The sequence below is a fragment of the Molothrus ater genome, chromosome 21 (assembly GCF_012460135.2).
Source record: "Molothrus ater isolate BHLD 08-10-18 breed brown headed cowbird chromosome 21, BPBGC_Mater_1.1, whole genome shotgun sequence".
NCBI lineage: Eukaryota > Metazoa > Chordata > Aves > Passeriformes > Icteridae > Molothrus > Molothrus ater.
The window spans coordinates 9,667,468-9,685,342 of NC_050498.2; the positions used below are offsets into that span (position 1 = coordinate 9,667,468).

Genomic DNA, 17,875 nt, shown 5'->3' on the forward strand with positions numbered 1-17,875 from the left:
AGGTTGTTGGGAAGGGTCAGACACCTTGACAAGGCATTGAGCAGTTTATTTTAAATGACATACACAGAGCAGCTGAACATTTTCAAGATCCACGAGCAACAAAGGGAGGGTTCAGAGCACCCATGGGCAGGGTGGTGCTGTCTGGGGAGCTCTGCACACACCTGGCAGCTCTGAGAGCTCACTGATTTCGGTTCTGTAGATAAAAGCAAGAGCCCAGCCTTGCTTTTCCCTGAGACATCTGCCCCTGGTGCTGCAGCTGGCTGCTCCTCACCCCCCTGGGGACACTGGTGCTCAGTCAGGACGGTTGCAGGAATCAGGAATATTTATTGGCATTATTATTTGCTCGCTCTGCCTGCTGCAGGCAGTCCAGTTCAAGTATTCATTGCTTCAAGCACCTGATCTGTTGGAATTGATTTGTTCCCATAGTGTTGATATTTCCTGTAATGTGGGGGGGGGAGCAGGAGCTGCCCCCACCCACAGTAAATGTAATTTAATGTTATTCTAAGGTTATTATAATGTGCATGATGAGGTGTGTCCCTCTCCCTCACGCTGTAAGTACAAGGCAGCGCTGTGGAAGCTCTGAGGTAGCAGCAGGAGTGGACACTGAGCGATTTGGAAGCAGCAGCTTGCAGAGAGCCCCCCTGGAGGCCGAGGCCAGGGCAGGGCTATGTGGGCAGGAGCTCCTGTCTGTCCAGCAGGATCTGGTTGAGGCCCGTGGTGGAAAACGCCTCCGTGTGGGGGCTGACGTTGGCAAAGTGCAGGGGGGACCTCCTGCAGTGGAACTTGACAGGGCCCTGCAGGGACAAGAGGGGGAGAGTTCAGCCAGATGTGCAGCTGATTTTGTTACTCACATTTAGCTCTGGAGTGTGTGACCCACTGGGGACAGAGGAGCTCCTCCTCCAGAGGAGTCCCCACAAATGGACTGAAGAGAAATGGTCACTACAGAAATGGCAGCATTGAACTGGACTGAGATCAGGTCCCACTCTGGAGGTTGGAGTGCTCAGCACGGCCCTTGCAGCAGCTGTGGCAGTTTCTGCACACAGAATTCGATGCCAACACAAAAATGTTCCCCCCCCAGGCCCGAAGGTGATTTGTAAATGCAGTTTCTGAGGGAAGGCAGTGCCAGGCAGTGGGAGATGCCACCCCAGCCTGTTCCCAAGCTGCAGACAGGAGGGAGGGGTGGGTACCTGTGGGAGGGCTCTGATGGAGGCGATGCCACAGCCCAGGTGTCCCCTGGGGCTCTCCTGCAGCCCCCTGAGGCAGCCCAGCAGCGCCAGCGCCCGCCGGGGCCCCGTGGCACTGCCAGGGGCTGCAGCCAGCACCAGCCCCAGGGGCCAGAGCTGCACAGCTGCCTGCAGGGCCCACGCTGTGCCCAGGGAACGGGCAGCTCCGGGGGCCAGGGCAGCTCCGGGGGCTGGTGGCAGCTCCTCTCCTTCCCCCTCGTCCAGCTCTGCTGCTGCCAGCGCGGCCGCTTTTGCCTGAAAGACACAACAGCAACAGCAATTCTCAAATGTCCTGGGCACGACTCAGGACTGCAGAGCTGAGTCTGTAAAGAGGGAGTCTGGAAGGACAGCACACCCCAGTTTCCAGGCAGGTAAGGAATGAGTTTATTCTACAGGTTGAGCCAGAAGCAGCTCTACAGGACTGGCATCTGCTCTTCAGCTGGAGAAGAGTTTTCTGGAGCACTGGGTTTGCAGTTCTCAGAGCTGTTACTCTTTCTCAGACCCCAAGAAGCCTCAGGCTCCTTTCAGTGCTGTCCTGTGGCCCAGACTCACCTTCCACCTCCTCCAGCGCCGCTGGATGGCGCGGGCAGCCCTGCGCAGCCTCTGGAAGCGACTCTTGGCCAGCCAGGAGCGAACAGCTGGGGATGCAATGAGAGACACCTGAGTGCTCAGAATCCCTGGGAGATGGCACTTGGCCACTCGTGCCACTGTAATGCCCCAGAGTGACTGGAAATGTGCCTTGCTCTGTTATTTCAGCCCCACCCCACAAGTCACCTGCTTGGATGAGAGTTGCAGAGCGTTTCTCCTTTGCTGTTTTCTTCTCTTTAAATCTTCTCCAGCAGCACTGGATGCAAAATGCCTTCTCATTTAACACCTCTGCTCTCCTGGCTTCCAGGAGCTCCAGCTGCAGTGGGGAACAGGAGCCTGGAGTTAGGGATGGAATTGTGCTCACAGCTCTTCCCTCTTTTACAGCCTCTTGGTGTTTGCCCAGGGGACCACAGCCTCATTCCAGTGTCCTGTGACTGCTGGATTGGGCTTGGGAAGTGACAGCACCTCCTTGGTGCTTTTCAGGTAACATGGAAATGAAAATGGAAGTTCTTGGGGAGGAAGGTGGAGCCAGCAGCAGCAGGTTCATACCCAGCTCCACTGAAGGGGCTGCAAGCTTGGCAGGAGTGCCTTTGACTCCTTCCCCTCTTTCCCAGCCAAATCTGTCCTGTGGAGCTGAGGAAAGCTGCCACCTTTGCTGGAATTCTGACACAAGTGCAGCTCCTTGTCCAACACAGAGGCCATTACCCAAAGTGCTCTGCAGAGCTGGATTCTCATGGGTGCTTGATTGAGTTTAATAATTGGATGGAAAATGCCCAGTTCTGGTCACACTGGCTTGGCAGGAGTTTTGCCTCTGTCTGTGCTAGAATAGCCCTGAGACAGGAGCACTCCAGAGGCATCAGCCAAGGAACAGCACTTACCAGGGAATTGGCCAGGAACACTTTGGTTTTGCCACAGAACACTGAGGGGATTCCTGCTCCATCCCCTGCTGCCTGAGCAGGGCTTTGTCCCCTGAGAGCATCCTGGAGGATCTCCAGAACAGCAGCACGTGGTGCTTTGTCATCACCCATCGCTGCAGTCTCACCTGGAAGTGAAACATTGAGGAAGGCACCACAACATCTGGAATTGGGGTCAGGGCATTGTCTTTGCACTGAGATTTCTTGGTCACTTAATGGGAAACACCTGCAGCAAGGGGGGATGGCTGAGATCCTGCTGTGTTTAAGGCTAAAATGTGACAGCACAAATTGCACCCGGTGCCAGCAAGCAGCAAACCAGTGTGGGGTGTTTAAACTGGGCTGTGCCTGGGCGCTGCCTTCTCATCTGTCATCACCTGTGTTCTCCATAGGTAAAACTCATTTGGGGCAGATCTAGGCTGAACCAGGGAGGGCTCAGGTGTTCTCCCACTCCAAACATCCCACATGGAAGCAGGAGAAAGCAGCAGCAATGCCATTAGGAATAGACTGAGCAGCTCAGTGCTAAGAAAATCCCATTCAATACTCAAAACTCAAAGCTGTGGGAGCAAAGAACAAAAGGCAGGGAATTGTAGCCTTGATGTACTGAAAAGTGCAGGAAGGGGAAGCAAATTCTACACAATTGTGCAGCTGTCACAGGGCACTGGGAGCAGCTATGGGGTCCTGTACTGAGCAGGAATTTATGGCAGCAATTACAGGTTATTAAAGCCATTTCTGGGACACAGTGCACAATTTTTTACATTACAAACAGCTCAGCCAGATGAATCTCTTTGGAAATAGAGACCAACTTAATTCAGACCTGGAACAAGAGATTGTTGCAGGAGTTCCTGCACGCACAGGGCTGGATGGGTTTTGCATTATTCCATCCTGGATACTGTTTGCTTTTCTGCTATAAATATTTCTAAGGAGATGAGAGCATTTTAAGGTCCTGGAAACAAATAGAAGCAATTCTTGCTTACAGGAAGACATCTGGTGGCTCTGATGGTGTTCATGGGGCTGGGCTGATAAGGGAACCAAAAGCTTATCCCTGTGTTTGGGCAATTGTTTTGCTTTGTTTGCAGCTTATTACCCCCTCAAGATAAAAAGGACTAAAAACCCATCACAAAGAAGCTTTGCAGTTAATGGGTTTGTAATTGAAGGGGAAAGATCCACTGTGTGAGTAATTTTCCAGCCTGCACTTCCTTGCTTCACCCCATTTCCACAGGGTGAACAGATTTCCACCAATTTTTACTCATCTGAACAGGCTGGTCCTGCTTCCCACAGCTGCTGCTCGTTGAACTGACCCACTGGGTGAAGAGGGGATTCATTTGGGGCACAGAAAGGGGCTGCAATAACCTTTAATATTAAATGTAACCACCTGATGAGCTCCTCCTTTCAGGAGCTCATAGCAAAGGCATTACCTGTGGGCTGGGTTGTGTTTGTTAAAGTCCATCCTCACTCTTGCTTAGAAAAAGAGAAGAGAGCAAAAGGTGCAAGAAGCAGCAGAGTCCAGGTAAGCTGGAAGGTCAGTGATTCAGCAAGGAAACAAGGAGGGGGGAAAGAAAGGAAGGAGAAGGAAAATAAAGCAAAAGGTAAGTGGCTTTCAAGTCTACTAAAGAATCAACTCCAAATCAAATTATATTGGGTGAGGGGAACCCCAGACACCACTGAAACTGTGACTGTTCCACCCAGGAGGAACACAGAAAACCAGCAGTGAGGGGTAAGATTTTAAAGGTTAAACAAATTAGAAACTCAGGTTGGTGATAGGTTAAAGAAATATTTTAGAATAGTGGTGAATACAGTAATTACCTGATCTGTGTGATACCAAATGGGTGCAGTGACAATTTTACTTGATGGCAGAGGGATCACCTGAAGAAACTTACCTTTTTTCTCAGCAGGACGAGAGTTGCTTTTATCCCACACTCTTTTTTTGCTGGAGCCCCAGGATTTCCTCAGCAGTTCGTAGCGCTCAGTGAAACTTTGGAAAGGGATCCTGGGAGACAAAATGTGCAGTGAATTCCAGGCAAGAACCATTACTGTAAATAACTGATCCTTTTTGCTGAATGGTAATAACTCAGCCTATGAAGGGGGAAAATTCCAGAATGGCTTTGTGGATCCAGTGCATGGGATGCAAACAGACTGATGCCTGAATGGTCAAACAGGCCAGAAAGTACAGAACTTGTGAAGAAATTCAGATTTCCCAGTAACAGCAGCAAAGCCAGGACAGGAATTGTGCTTGGATATGCTGATGGTGCAAAATATTTGGGTTTCCTGCTTATAAACTCTTCTGAATAACTAAATTCCACTAAAAGCTGTAGAAATGTATTAGAAATGCTGAAGAGGCTGGACTTACCTGACTGGGAAACCTGCTGCACTGATGGTGATGGCTTCCACTATCCCACAGGCCTGGAGCTGGCTGAGAACCTGAGGCACAAATTGAGATGGTTTAGGCAAAGCTGACTTTTGTGGAAGCTGCTCCTTGTGTGCCCTGTCCTGGGCATCCACAGCCAGTGTTGGTATTTCCAGGCTCAGTGCTGGCATTTCCATGCTCAGCAGATTCCATGGGTGTTTAAAGCCTCCCTGCCCATCAGATGAGGTTCTCTAGTTACAGCTTTAGCATCTGCTGCTCTGCCCCCAAAGCTTCTCAGCTTCCTGGACTCCAGGAAGGAGCACAGTTTTCTTTTGAAGGCGTTTGTGTGCCCAGGGCTGCTGTTAGGAGGGCTGGGAGGGCAGCACCCCAAATCAATCACCCCAGCCACAAGCAAGGTGCAGCTGGGAGAGCTGCTGTGCTTGGGAGCTGTTTTGGACAAGCACCTCAGTGACCCTGGAAGGCTGCTTATCTCAGAGGAGAAAGAGCTGCTTCAAAAGGTGCTGTGCAAAAAGCTTTGCAAGTGACTCAAGGTCCTAAGGAAGCCAGTGCAGAGGCCTGGGGAAGGCTCTGCAGCAGTTACCTCTTCTCTCCTGAAAGTCATGGCCTTGCAGTCAGCGTTGGGCTTGATGCAGCGGATGTAATGGGGGGTGGTTCTGCTCAAAATCTCCATCAGATGCTCCAGGGAGCTCTGCAGGAACAAACACAGGGCTCAGCAGGGCTCCTCCTCCTCAGGGATCTCCCAGCCACCCCATGGAGCTGCTCTGGGCAAGGATGGCTTTACAGACTCAGTGTTAGAGCACTTCTACAGAGCACAGAATCCACTCTGTGGATGCATTTCATCAAATTGTTGATGGTAAATCCAGCAAGTTTCCAAAATTACAGCAGAAACCTGAATAGGATGTACCTTGAACTTGGACACCACTGTAACAACAGCTGCTCTGTTCTGGGTTTTGGTGTTATTTTGGTTCTTTTCTGTCACAGGAAATAATTTTTGAAGCAAAGGATCCTTTGAGTTCTGCAAAACGTGGACCAGCTCTGGTGGAACAGCATCCTGCAAGCAGACATGACCTGTCAGTACCTGGGCCTGGCAGGCACCTGCATCTCTGAAAACAACTAAGAATTCCACATTTAGAGATAGAACAGTATTTCTGATGCCAGATCTGATGTGACCACAGCTGCAGTTTCAAATCTGATGATGTGCATTCATTCACAGTCAGATTTAGGAACAGAAAACAATGTTTGGCTGAACATTCAGCAAATCCAGGCAAATGTACAACTGCTCCCATCACTGCTCTTGTTACACAGCCTGAGCGAGCTCCAGCTCTCAGGAGTGGTTTAATCTCTGAAGGACAGACTGCAGCAGGCATTAGAAATATTCCTTTGAATTAAGAGATGGAGTTTTATTGCTAAATAAATAATAACACTTGCCATAATTGCTGGGGGTATCAGAGCTGAGAAGGGACCCTGCTCTCTGCAGACTATTTCACATTTCACTTATTCCCTGATGGCCAAAATTTGAGTATTTTGAGCACTTTCAGCAGTTAAGCCCAGCTCTTGTTTCTCATAAATTTATCTGAATTTTTTGGGGAATTAAGTGCTGTATTTGTAGTTATAAAAATGCCCTGATGCCATTAACAATTGTGCATCCCCCAGGAATGGAAGAAGCCCTGATATGGTGGTGGTTCACTTCAACCCCAGCTCAAGGGTGTAACAAAGCATCTGCTGGTGCCAGTGGTGGTTCAGAGATCCCACCAAGGACATCACCCAGTTTCACATGGCCTGAAGGATTTATTTGCAGCAAGGTATGTCCAAAAGTATATTTGTTTGATTTAAATCACTTTAGGCCTATAGGATAATTTTAAGATTTTTTTAAACAGCTCTTTCTGCAAACACCTACCTTATTTTTCTCCACCATTGCTGCCAGCTGATAGCAGACTTTGCCAGCATAATGTGAAATGATGAAGTTGGGCTTCTTACTAAATTTATCTCGACTTAAACACTGATTACTGGACAAGGCTTTCTCAATCCTGGTCTGGAACAGGTCAGTGTTGGAGGCTCTGTTCAGGCGACACTCCTGCAAGGACACACAGCTGCAGCATCTCTTGTTTGGCACAAAGAACTGACTCTAAAGTTACAACAGTTAACATACAAATGCTAGCAATTTTACCTTTAGAGCTGCTTTGAGTATGCAAGGCCTGAAATATTGGGGAGGAAAGAAGTAATTGAGGCTTCATATTTGAATCAGAATATCCAGGATCAGAGGGAAAAAGACAGCTCAGAACAGGAGGAAGCACTGGCATGATTTTGTGAAAGTGAAGCCCTGCAGAAATTTTATAGCTGACAGGTTTTCTATTAATTTACTGTTTGTGTTTTCTTTGGTGGCAAGGGACAAAGGCAGGAACCTAGGCCCAAAAATGAGGGGTTGAGATCACACTTACCTCATTCAGCAAGGAAAAAATGCTGAGAGGATTTCCCTCTATCAGGTCAAGGCAGTTCTGGTTATCCTGGTAGTTTATGAATGACCACTGCAGGCCCTCAGCTGCATATTCTTCCTGAAGGAAGAGGGAAGGGGTTATTCTGCAGCAGAGGGCACCAGAGCTCAGAGCTCTGTGCCTTGGGCAGCTGATCCAGGTCCTGTTTGAGGAGTTAATCCCAGCTCAGCTCCAGGTCAACACCAAGCTTGAGAATAAAAACAACCCAGATGAGCATATCCTCCCCCAGGTAGCTTTTGGGTGTGGATCAGAACCTGCTGGAACAATTTATCTGAGGATTTGGGAACCCCGTGGATTTATCAGAGCTGCAAGGCTGCTTTAGAGAGCAAACAAAGGCCACAGTCACACAAAGCCTCTCCTGGCTGTGCTGAGATTTTCCCTGAAGGACAAGGAAACAAGCAGAACTCCTTCCTTGGACTGGGACACAGCCCCAGCCCAACCTTTGTGTGCCAGGCTTTACTGCCTGAGCTCCATTTAAAGCAAAGCCTGATCTGAAAGGAAGTGCAGGGAGATACTGGTTGGAATAATTGGTACAATATTTATGCTGAATTACAGGACAAACTGTCAGCAGTGTTTAACAAGCACAAGCTCTGGGCAGTTATTTCAAAAGCCTCCTGCCAAAAGCTTGCTCAGCACAGCCACTAATGGCATTTAAGTGGTTTGGGGGACAGCCAGATCCAGAGGTAAGAGGGCAGGCAGTGAGTGGGAGGGGTGCTATAAACAGAGGTCATGGAGCCATTTCAAGCAAAGCAATTGTGTGCCTGAACTTGCTTTCCATCTTCCTTGACCATTAATCCCTGGCATGCTGACCAGGGCAGGCAGGGAAAGCAGCCTGGCAATAGCAAAGCACAAATGGCAGTCAAAGAAATACTTAACTCCTGAATAAATTGACAAAAGCCTGCTGTGAGGCAGGAGGTGCCAGCACGCTGCTGCCATCAAGAAAATCATTTCCCTGATTCCAGTTACTGGCAAAGAGCATTTTGGTAATGGATCTGCAGTGGGGAGGGGCAGAGCAGCAGCCCTGGCAGGGACTCTGCACCTTGCAGGGCACTCAGATGAGAGCTGGAATTAGCAGTGTGTGACCACTGAGGGACTGCACAGCGCAAAAAAAACCTTTTCTGCTGTGAAACAACAGCATTTGTGTCCCTCCTTACTCAGGGATAAAGCTGGAGCACACAGGGCTTTGTTCTAAAGGCACCAGCATGGCTGGGGTCAGGGAGCTGTGCCCCTGGGGGAGGAGGCCTCCACAGGTCCCACGTGCTCAGGTGTGGGTGACAGGGGTCTGGTGGGCTCTGCCTTCACACCAAGCTCAGCCCAGAAGCTCCACTCTTTAGGGACTTTATGCTTCATGGATGAGAGCAGAAACTTCCAAGAGAATCTCAATTCAAGCTGCACTTAGCCCAAGAATTTAGCCTCAAGTGTTCAGCTCTTTGAGGAGAAGCAAGTAGAGATCCAGTGGGGCTGGGAACAGATTTCCAGTCCCCAGGAGACAGAGCTGGGTCATTCCACCTGCCCCACACTCCCCTCTTTTACACTGCTCCCTCCCACTGCTTTCTGTGCCATTCTGACTGAAGGCTCCATCTGACCACAGGCACAGCAATGCAATTGAAGTGACAAAAAGATGCTGTTTTAAATCAGATATTGAAGAGCTGATCTTCAGTTTGGGGTATTACCTGCTGTGCCTTCAGGTAGTGGGCTACAAAGTGCTGCTGCAGTTTCTCATTGGCATAGTTAATGCAGAGCTGCTCCAAGTTGTTTTCAGGGAAGGCTTCAAACCCATAAACATCCAACAAACCTGGAAGCAATGTGGGAGGACAGGGAGCTTTAGTTTAGGAGCAGCTTGCAGGGCTGCTGGCCCCTGAGTTAAAGCAGGGTGGGGTATCCATACCTATGAAGCTGGTCCACACTGAGGGATCTGTGTAGATGTTTTCATTTATGACCAAAACCAGCCACTCAAACAACCTGCAGACAGCAACAGTGGGATTAGCTGGAAGCTGCTTGCTTGCAATAATCAGAATTGTTTCTTTTACTGCTGTTTCCATCAGTGTCACTCGGAAGGAAGAGGAATTTCTGATGTGCTGCCATGAAACAGCAGCAAGTGAATCCCTCTGGCCTCCCCATTCCCTCCCAAAAATCACCTGGATGAGGCCATCCTTACCTGGCATAGATGACTTTGGCCAGGCAGTCCCTCCTGGTCTCACACTCAGCTCTGGAGCAGGGCTTCTTGAACACCTGCTGCTGTTTTCCAGCAGTGATTGTTCGAATCCTTAAAGATTCCAGGAGTTCCTCAATGGGAATCTGGAGCAGCTCCCCCGTGGTCTTCACAAACTCTTGTTCAGGAGAACAAACAGTGCAAGGTTACCTGCTGTGTTCATACCTCTGAAGGCAAGGAAGGTCTAGAGATTGTTAGGAAAATGCCACTTCCATCAGCTCTCCAAATTAAATGTGGATTTTGGATCTTTCTACCCAAACTTGGGAGTAAGTTTTGCAAAACTCTTAATTTGGATGCAGAGTGCCCCTAGAATTCTGAGTCCTCTCTTTAAAATGAATACCAGCAAAAGCTGAAGTTTGCCACACTGAATTTGACTTTTCTCTCTAGGTGTGTCTTTGTTACTTCTTCACCTTTTTTGAGCAGGGACCTCAAAATCCAGACAGACAAATCAAACAGTCATGACCAGGAAAAAAGCAGGGATTTGGGGATAGAAAGGAAGTGTAGAAGAATGAGTATTTGCTGACAAAGCATTTAAGATCTTTCTCAGCTGAGCTGCACTCAAAATTATTTGAATATTAAGTGGCTTGAGTTCAGAGCATGTGAAATTGTAGCAGAAACCTTCCCTATTCAGGGCAGCTTTATCTCTGAAGGAAATCCAGATCCACAAGCCTCCTGAAGATAGGCAGAACAACCTCTACTTCTGCTGCAATTTAACAGGTTTGTTGTCACTGCCTTTTGGTCTTTATCATGAAAACTTCCAAGCTTTCATATGAAAAGCCCTGCTCTCCCTCTGGGTCAGATTTCTGCCAGCCCTGTGATGGCAGAGTAAGATTACAGACAAGAGCCACAGTTCTGCCAATAATCCTCCTGAAATCACTGGGTAATGCTGCAGTTGCCCTGACCTGTCAGGGTAGGATATTATCTCTCAGGGCAGGGGAGCATTAGGTTTTTGTTTGTTCACAAAAATCACACCTAAATTTTGGGTTGCTCACAGCCTTGATGTCTCCTATCAGCAGGAGAGTTATTGTTCAAATTCTTTTCTTTAATAAGGAATTCTTTCTGAATTAAATGAATAAATTAAATGAATTTAAATTAAAATAGATTTAATAATTTAAAATGCAATAAATTCAATACGGTTTAAACAAATTTATTAATTTTCAAAATTAAGTTATTAATAAAGTAATTAGACTTATTAGTAGTTAAAAGGAATTAATAATGAATAATAATAATAGTAAAAATTACTCAAGTGAAAATTTGGTAGATTGAATAAATTTTAAGAAATGTTAATAATGAAATAAATATAATAAGTAAATCTAAATTAACTAACTAAATAAAGGAAAGAATTCTCTCCATTCTTTCCCTTCTCTAATCCTTTCCCTTGGGCATCTGCACTGAGCTAACAAGGCTCTGGAGCATGGCATGGTTGTTGCCTCACCTTTGGTTTTGTCTTCCAGCTCACAAGGCTGAGATTCATCCAGTGGGTTGGAGAATTGAACATTCCCGAGGTGCAGAAGGCCTGATAACACCTGCAATGCAATCAGGGAGGTTTTCAGGACAGCTCCCCCCAAGGCAGGCTCCCCTGAGCTCTCCTTTAGCCTGGGACAGGCCAGCTCCTGCGCATTCCTGCACAGAAGGCAGCAAACAGATTCCAGACTTCTGTGTGTTTCCCTAATGCTGCGGTTCCTGAAGGCAGAATGAAATTCAGAGGTGCAGCCTTTTAGCTCTGGTCTAACCTTAGGCTGTGCAGCCTGGTGTGGGGCTGAGGGCTCTCCAGTGAGGAGCAGCAGCTCTGCCCAGGGACAGGGATTTATCCCAGCAGCAATCCCACCCTGGGAACACATTCCCAACACCCTCAGCAGCCTCCTGCTGTCCCTGCTGGGTGGCTGACCTTGAAAATGTTGCTCTGCGTGGCACGGCCGATGCCCAGGTGGAACATGGCCCCTCTGGTCACCTCGAAGCAGTCCTCTGAAAAGCCAAACAGTGCTCTTGAACAAGCCAAGCACACAAACAGGGGCAAGCAGAACATCTCAGCACATCCAATCCAGCTGGAATGGTCAGTGCAGAGCAGGGGAAGCTCTTTGGGTAAATCCCACACACAAGCTGCAGAACAAACCCACTGTTTTTTTCTGCCAGGTGAAGCACATGCAAAGACAAGAGAGTTTCTACACAAAGCCACAAAGATGCAAATTTGCCAGGCCAGAACCAGCTGGTTTAAGCCAGGTGACTGATTTTAAGCTTTAAGACTTAATAGTGCCAAGTGAAACTTAGAAAGAGCCCCATTAATGCAGGTGGCTTTGCAAAACATCTGCTGTTGGCTGAGCAGAGGGTGGAACAGGGTGTATTTCTGCCTGCCTCCCTTTAAAGTTCCAGCCATTATTAATGGATTGATTAATTAGTTAGTGAGGCTAATCTTTACCATCTAAGTTTCTTTCAGAATTTGGCAGCCAGCGGTACTCAGCCCCTTCTGGAAGGTTCCACTCCAGCCTCTCCTCTGCAGTAGCACCTTTTGTGATCTGGAGGCAGAAAACAAGGTAAAAATTGAATTCTGCCTTTGGTGTTTACAGCTCCCAGACAGTGAAGAATAACGTACTGGGAAGGATGATTTAATTTGGGAGACAGGGAGACTGGTAATTATTAAAAGTTGCAACTGTGCTAAATCTGGTGATTCCATCCCTGCTGTGTGCCAGAAATACCCAGCAAAATTAACTGCAGGCAAACCTGATAAAAAATATGGAAGTTTCTTTCGTTGGGGGCCTGATAGGCAACTCTTGTTTTCTCCAGAAGGAAAGTCTGGATGGAAGCACCAGTCAGATGATGGAATCTGGAGAGGGAAAAAGAGCAAAGATTTCAACAAAACCTCTTCACAGAATCCAAGAGGGGTTGTGCTGTTCTGAGACCAACTGACTGAATACTTTGCAGTTCACCTTCAATTTTGTTCATATTTTATTCAGAGTTCTTAACTACATCTCTGTTTTTCCATCACTCTCTTTTAGAGACCTTTAGGGTGAAAGCTTGCAGGGAAAAAAAAAAACCCAGAAAGGAAAATAATACCAGTTTAAGCTGCCAGCAAACTAAAATGCGCTCTAAAGACATACAGTATTCTATGGCAGATTTCAGAGATAAGCTTTAAAGGAACAAGATGATAAAGATTTAAAGGACCAAGACAAGAGGTAAGGTTTTCCAGTGATTCTTACCTGTCCAGCTGGAGCTGGATGTATTTCCCAAACCTGCTGCTGTTGCTGTTCCGCAGGGTGCAGGCGTTCCCTGTGAAATTGCCAGTGGCAGACACAGAACAGTCAGAGTGGTCCCACTCTGCCAGGCAGCACACACAGGTGTTTGGGGTGCTCTGTGAACAGCTCCACTATTTGAAGAGTTTGTTTTTAAGGAGAGGACCAAGAGATAGCTTAGACTCGTGTGGGAACAAGGGAAATTCCTACAGTGGCCATTACTTTAGTTTGCTGCTAAAAAAGCCACATTTACCAAATGCTTCCATGACAGGGTTGGAATCCAGCACTCTCTTCTCTATCCTCTCCACAGTTTCGTTGCCTTTTGGGGAGATAACTGAGGCAGCCACAGAGGCATAGAACTTCATAAGGCAGCGAGAGGTCCAGGTCTGCAAGGGAGAGATGTGACAGAAGCTCTTTAACATCTTCTCAGTTATGGCAGTGGAGCACTGCTGCCTTCTGGAAACACAGTGTGCAGGTGGAGGGGAGGCTAAAGAGAGGAACTGTCAGGTTTGGAGCTCTGGTTCAGTGGGAGCTCTGTGCCACAGACACACATTTCAGTGCTGCTGCAGTGGGAGTGCTCCATGGAGGTGTCACCATCTGGAGGCTCAGCCAGGATGAACAGCTACTGCCTTGGGATGGAGTGAATGTGAATGGATTTTGAGTCATTACATTCAGCAAAGCTTCTTGTTCTGGGGCTTTAAAATACCCTCAGCATGGTCCTAGCAGGGATGGAGCATCACAGGAGGGCCAGGGCAGGAGCTGAACCCACTGCTCCCAGTGTGTACAGAGGGTTTGCTGAGCTCCCTGACAGACCAGGCTGAGGCATGGACTCAGGTGCAATTCCTGCTGAATGATTCAAACCCAGCCCTCCAGAAGTGACAGATGTCACCTGAAGAGCTGCTATATTAAGCAGAGTGTGTTTAGCTGCAGCAATCACTTAATGCTTCACACACATTTCAAGAGAGTCGTGCTGGGCAGATTGGCTACGTGCTGTGTCAGAGGGGTTTTAATTCATCTTTGCTCATTCACTGCACTACTCTGCACTACAAATCACTGGCAGAGCTCAAAACTTGAGAGCAATGTCACAGAAAAACATTTCCTTACCTTCCCAGCACCACTTTCTCCACTCACAATGATGGACTGGTTCACAGGGTCCATCTGCTTTTGGACATTCCTGTAGGTTTGCTCAGCCACTGCAAAGATGTGAGGTTTTAAATCCTGGTAGTGAAAGAGAATATTCATCTTTAAGAGTACAGTAACCACACAGTTCAACACCAATGGATAGCAATGGTCATCTCACATTCACCTGAAAACAGCACTGCTCTTTTAACAGAACTAATATTTCACAAGAAATGGGGTTTATCCTGTGGGAGTATTTTCTCAGATAAATTTGGAGCAGTTTGACACCTGGGCTCTGCAGAAGGACAGTGATCTCACACACAAGGGTTACCTGAGGACAAAGTGCAACGTGGTATTCCCTCATGAGCTCAGGTGAGTAGAGGCAGGAGAAAGGCTGGAAAGGATTTAAAGCCACCAGGCTGCAGCCAGCATTTGTGTAGAACAGGTGGACTCTGTATCTTGCTTGAAGACATTTCAGAACTGAAAAGCAACACCTTCTGTCAGCATCTTTTGCAAAGTGTGTTTGACCCTTGCTGTGCCTGTTTGTAAGAAGAGTCTCAGGTGTGTTCCCTGTCAGGTTTAATAGGGAATGAGGTGACCAAGAGAGTGCTGCAGGTGTAATGTACACTGCTGTAGGTGTAATGTACACAACTGTAGGTGTAATATACACAACTCCTATGCTGATGGTGTTAATGCAGTGAGCAGGAGCTGGCAGTGGCCAGCAGGGAAGGGATCCCCTCAGCAGACACTCCCTGGCTGCTCACCTGTCCTGGTTGTCACTGGGTTCACCTTGGTGAGGTCATCAAAAAGATGCAGTTTCTCTTCATCACCGAGGAAGGCTCTGACTTCTTCTTCAAATGATTCACTGAGGTCATTCTGGATGAGGGAATCTTCCCTTTGGCCATTTTCCTGCAGGGGATGTCAGGTCAGCACCAGTGAAAGGTGAAGAGCTGGACTTTCACCTCATCCCCTGCTCCAGCTCTTCTGCTGCTTCCATGTCACTGAATTTCAGTCTCAGCAGGAGCCAGACCCCAGGATGTGAGAACTACTCCTCCTCCCAGCTGCCCTCCTCCTGCTCTGATGTTAGAGAAGGGTTCTGGCTGTGAGCAAAGGCACTCAGAGAACGTGGCCTTGGGCTCACACTGCAGCTCTGCACACACACACACACACACACACCATGCTCTTGCAACTGGCTCATTTCTCAGCCTCTGCATGTCATGCATTCAATCCAAGCAATGCCCTGGGCTCAGGGAGGCAGGAAGGGCTGGCTGCAGGTACAGCTGGAAGCCCCTGCAAGCTGAAACAAATGCAGCTTTCCTAGCAGAGGCTCTCATTTTCAGGGTGAAAGCTGCAGAGTGCATACATCACAGCCAGGGCACAGGAATTGTGCTGGGAGAGGAGCTGCCCTGCCTTAGCTGAAGTTTTGTCCCCTTTGAATCACTTAAAATATTCAAATCTCAGCCTCTGGGCTCCCATGTCCTTGAAAACATTATTTGGAAGGGCACACTTGTTGTATGTAATGGAAAACCAGCCAGAAGAGAGATTCCAGGACCTGTTTGCTGTTGCTGGGGAAAGGAGAGGCTAGAAGAGAAAATGAAGAATGGAAAAGATGCCAGTCCTGATTTCTGCACTGTGTACACTCCTCTTGTTATCTCCTTCTCTTTGACAGAAAGTTCTCTAAACTATCCCTGCTCACCTGTACCACAAGCTAACCCATGGACAGCATCACCTTGTTTATACAGAAAATGCTAAATTTAGTCAGCAGCATTCCCACTACGTGAGCTGAGCTCATTAATATAGGGGAAATGCACTGCAAACCCCACTTAGCATGTTCCTAAAAAAAACCAAAAAAGCTACTCATTTAGGAGCATTTTTATCTTTTGCAGACAGCATAAATACTTCATTTCCAGTGATATAGAATTTTACACAGTAAGGGGGAAAAAAAGCTTAGCAACGCAGTAAAGCCCTGCTATCCAAGTGACTTCTGTTATTCTCCTCTGAATGAGCATTAAGCAGCTTGCTGCTGTCAGAGAACAGACACCACAATTAGGAAACACTGCATGGGCTGAGGAGTTTCTGCCCATTCCCCTTTCCCCCCGTGCCCCTGTGTCACACCAGGCAAGTTAAACCCACTGTGAGACTGCAAGGCCTGAGGAAGGGCTTGGTTCTGCTGCTCTGCTCAGCCAAAAGTAAAACAATATTTGACAATAAATCCCAACTCTCGCGTCCATTCAGCTTCCTGAACAAACACCCTTAGGATGTGCTTGCTGCCTGCATCAACACCTGCCCTGTTAGAGCCCAGGGCACCACAAAAATCACTGCCTGGTGTCTCTAATTCAGCTCAAACCCACAGTAAATAGGGCCAGTCAATTAATGAAGCAGGGGTGAATATTTATTAGTAGTTACCTAATCTTGACTGTGTGGAAATAAGCCAAGAATTCTCTCCTGGCAGTAACATTTAATTAGCACACACAATTCCTGCTTTTCTTTTTACCTGCTTTGGCATCTTGTCCAGGCCTGTGGACGGGAACACTGGAGAGGGCCTTTACTTTAGGGTACTTCATTCAAATCACACTGGAGAATGCTCAAATAAAGAAAACAAAAAGGAGTTTAGATAAAGATAACTCTGGGCATGTCATTCTCCAGTGGGTTCCACGAGCAAATCCCAAAGACTTCAGACAGGATTACTGATCCCAGTGGAGCACAAGTAACACCGGAGCTGGAAATCCTACCCAGAGTGACGGCCACGTGCTGCTGCCCTGCAAATAAAGATTTTTTGGAGGGAATTGTGTATCTTGCCTTCCATCAGGACTAAAATGCTTTGCTTTTCTTTAATAAAGCAAGTTTTATTGGCGATAAACTTCAACTACTTGTTAAATTCCTCCTGTTTGGAGAAACAGGGCAGATCTGAGGGTCTGAGAGTGCCAGAGAAGCCAGAGCTTTGAGAAGGGGAGTGACTCGGAGAAGTTTGTGTTGTCCCCTTCCTGTTTCCTCTGAAAATCTCTGGGAGCCAACCCAAGGTGAGTCAGGCCCTTTGAATTTCTGTGATAAACGCTGAGGTTCCAGTCACACCGCCAGGAAGAATTCTGTCCTTCCTGCAGCTGAGCCTGCCATTACTTCTATTCCTTTTCTATTCTAATTCTATTCTATTCCATTCTAATTCTATTCTAATTTCGTTCTATTATACTCTAACAGTTTTAATTCTATTCTAATTCCATTCTATTCCATTCCTATTCAGTTCCTCTTCCATTGTTATTCCATCCCTAATTTCCTTCCTAACCCGGCGTGAAAACACCACTTGGAGTCAGTTCGGAGCGCGGGGCGCGATCCCATGCCCAAAGCCCTGTCAGACCCATCCCTGCAGAGCCTTTTGTGCCGGCAGATGCCGGGGGACACAGAGGACACGGGACACCGGGGACACACCGGGGACACGCGGGGACCCGGGCGGGCCGTGGCAGCTCCCGGGCGGGCGGGACCCCAGGGTGGCGGCCGCGGTGTCCCCTCAGGGCCGGGGCTGAGGCGGTACCGGGCAGGACGGGAGGGCAGGGCCGGCTCGGGACTTACCGCGGGCGGCAGCGGGGCCGGAGCGCGGCCGGGGCCGGGAGCGGAGCGGGGCGGGCGGGCGGGCCGGGGAGGCGGAACCGGGGAGGGGCTCGGGCGCTGCGGAAGCGGCGAAAGTGCGGGCGGGGAACGCGGCCCGGCTTTACTGAGCCCGGCTCCACCCCGGCCCCGCTT

At 48.3% G+C, this 17,875-nt stretch overlaps 1 protein-coding gene across 4 annotated transcripts; it reads right to left on the reverse strand.

The window, feature by feature from the left end:
• Positions 1-25: 25 nt before the first annotated feature.
• On the reverse strand, positions 26-17,793 carry MYO19 (myosin XIX). Of its 4 annotated transcripts, XM_036395340.2 has the most exons (25): positions 17,705-17,793; positions 16,635-16,724; positions 14,905-15,049; positions 14,472-14,620; positions 14,126-14,239; positions 13,275-13,407; positions 12,989-13,058; positions 12,513-12,615; positions 12,211-12,307; positions 11,683-11,759; positions 11,230-11,320; positions 9,741-9,912; positions 9,471-9,544; positions 9,256-9,377; positions 7,529-7,642; positions 6,988-7,164; positions 5,995-6,141; positions 5,671-5,778; positions 5,073-5,143; positions 4,603-4,712; positions 2,690-2,853; positions 1,998-2,127; positions 1,776-1,861; positions 1,188-1,478; positions 26-794 (listed from the first exon to the last, which is right to left on the reverse strand). In XM_036395340.2, the coding sequence occupies exons 2-25, from the start codon at positions 16,644-16,646 to the stop codon at positions 666-668; spliced, it is 2,886 nt and encodes a 961-aa protein (XP_036251233.1). In that variant the 5' UTR covers positions 16,647-16,724; positions 17,705-17,793; the 3' UTR covers positions 26-665. The 4 variants fall into 4 exon arrangements, 3 of the variants coding, with proteins under 3 accessions (XP_036251233.1, XP_054373017.1, XP_054373018.1); XM_054517042.1 differs by lacking the exons at positions 26-794; positions 1,188-1,478; positions 1,776-1,861; positions 1,998-2,127 and adding an exon at positions 4,141-4,237 and having other exon boundaries at positions 2,776-2,853; XR_008508762.1 differs by lacking the exons at positions 26-794; positions 1,188-1,478; positions 1,776-1,861; ... (4 more) ...; positions 5,671-5,778; positions 5,995-6,141 and having other exon boundaries at positions 7,061-7,164; positions 7,529-7,638.
• Positions 17,794-17,875: the final 82 nt, after the last annotated feature.

Coding starts and splice junctions, on each gene's coding strand:
- MYO19 (XM_036395340.2), bottom strand. Junction 1,479..1,775: donor GGCGCTGGAGGAGGTGGAAG/GTGAGTCTGGGC, acceptor TGTGTCTTTCAG/GCAAAAGCGGCCGCGCTGGC. Junction 795..1,187: donor CCATCAGAGCCCTCCCACAG/GTACCCACCCCT, acceptor TTGTCCCTGCAG/GGCCCTGTCAAGTTCCACTG.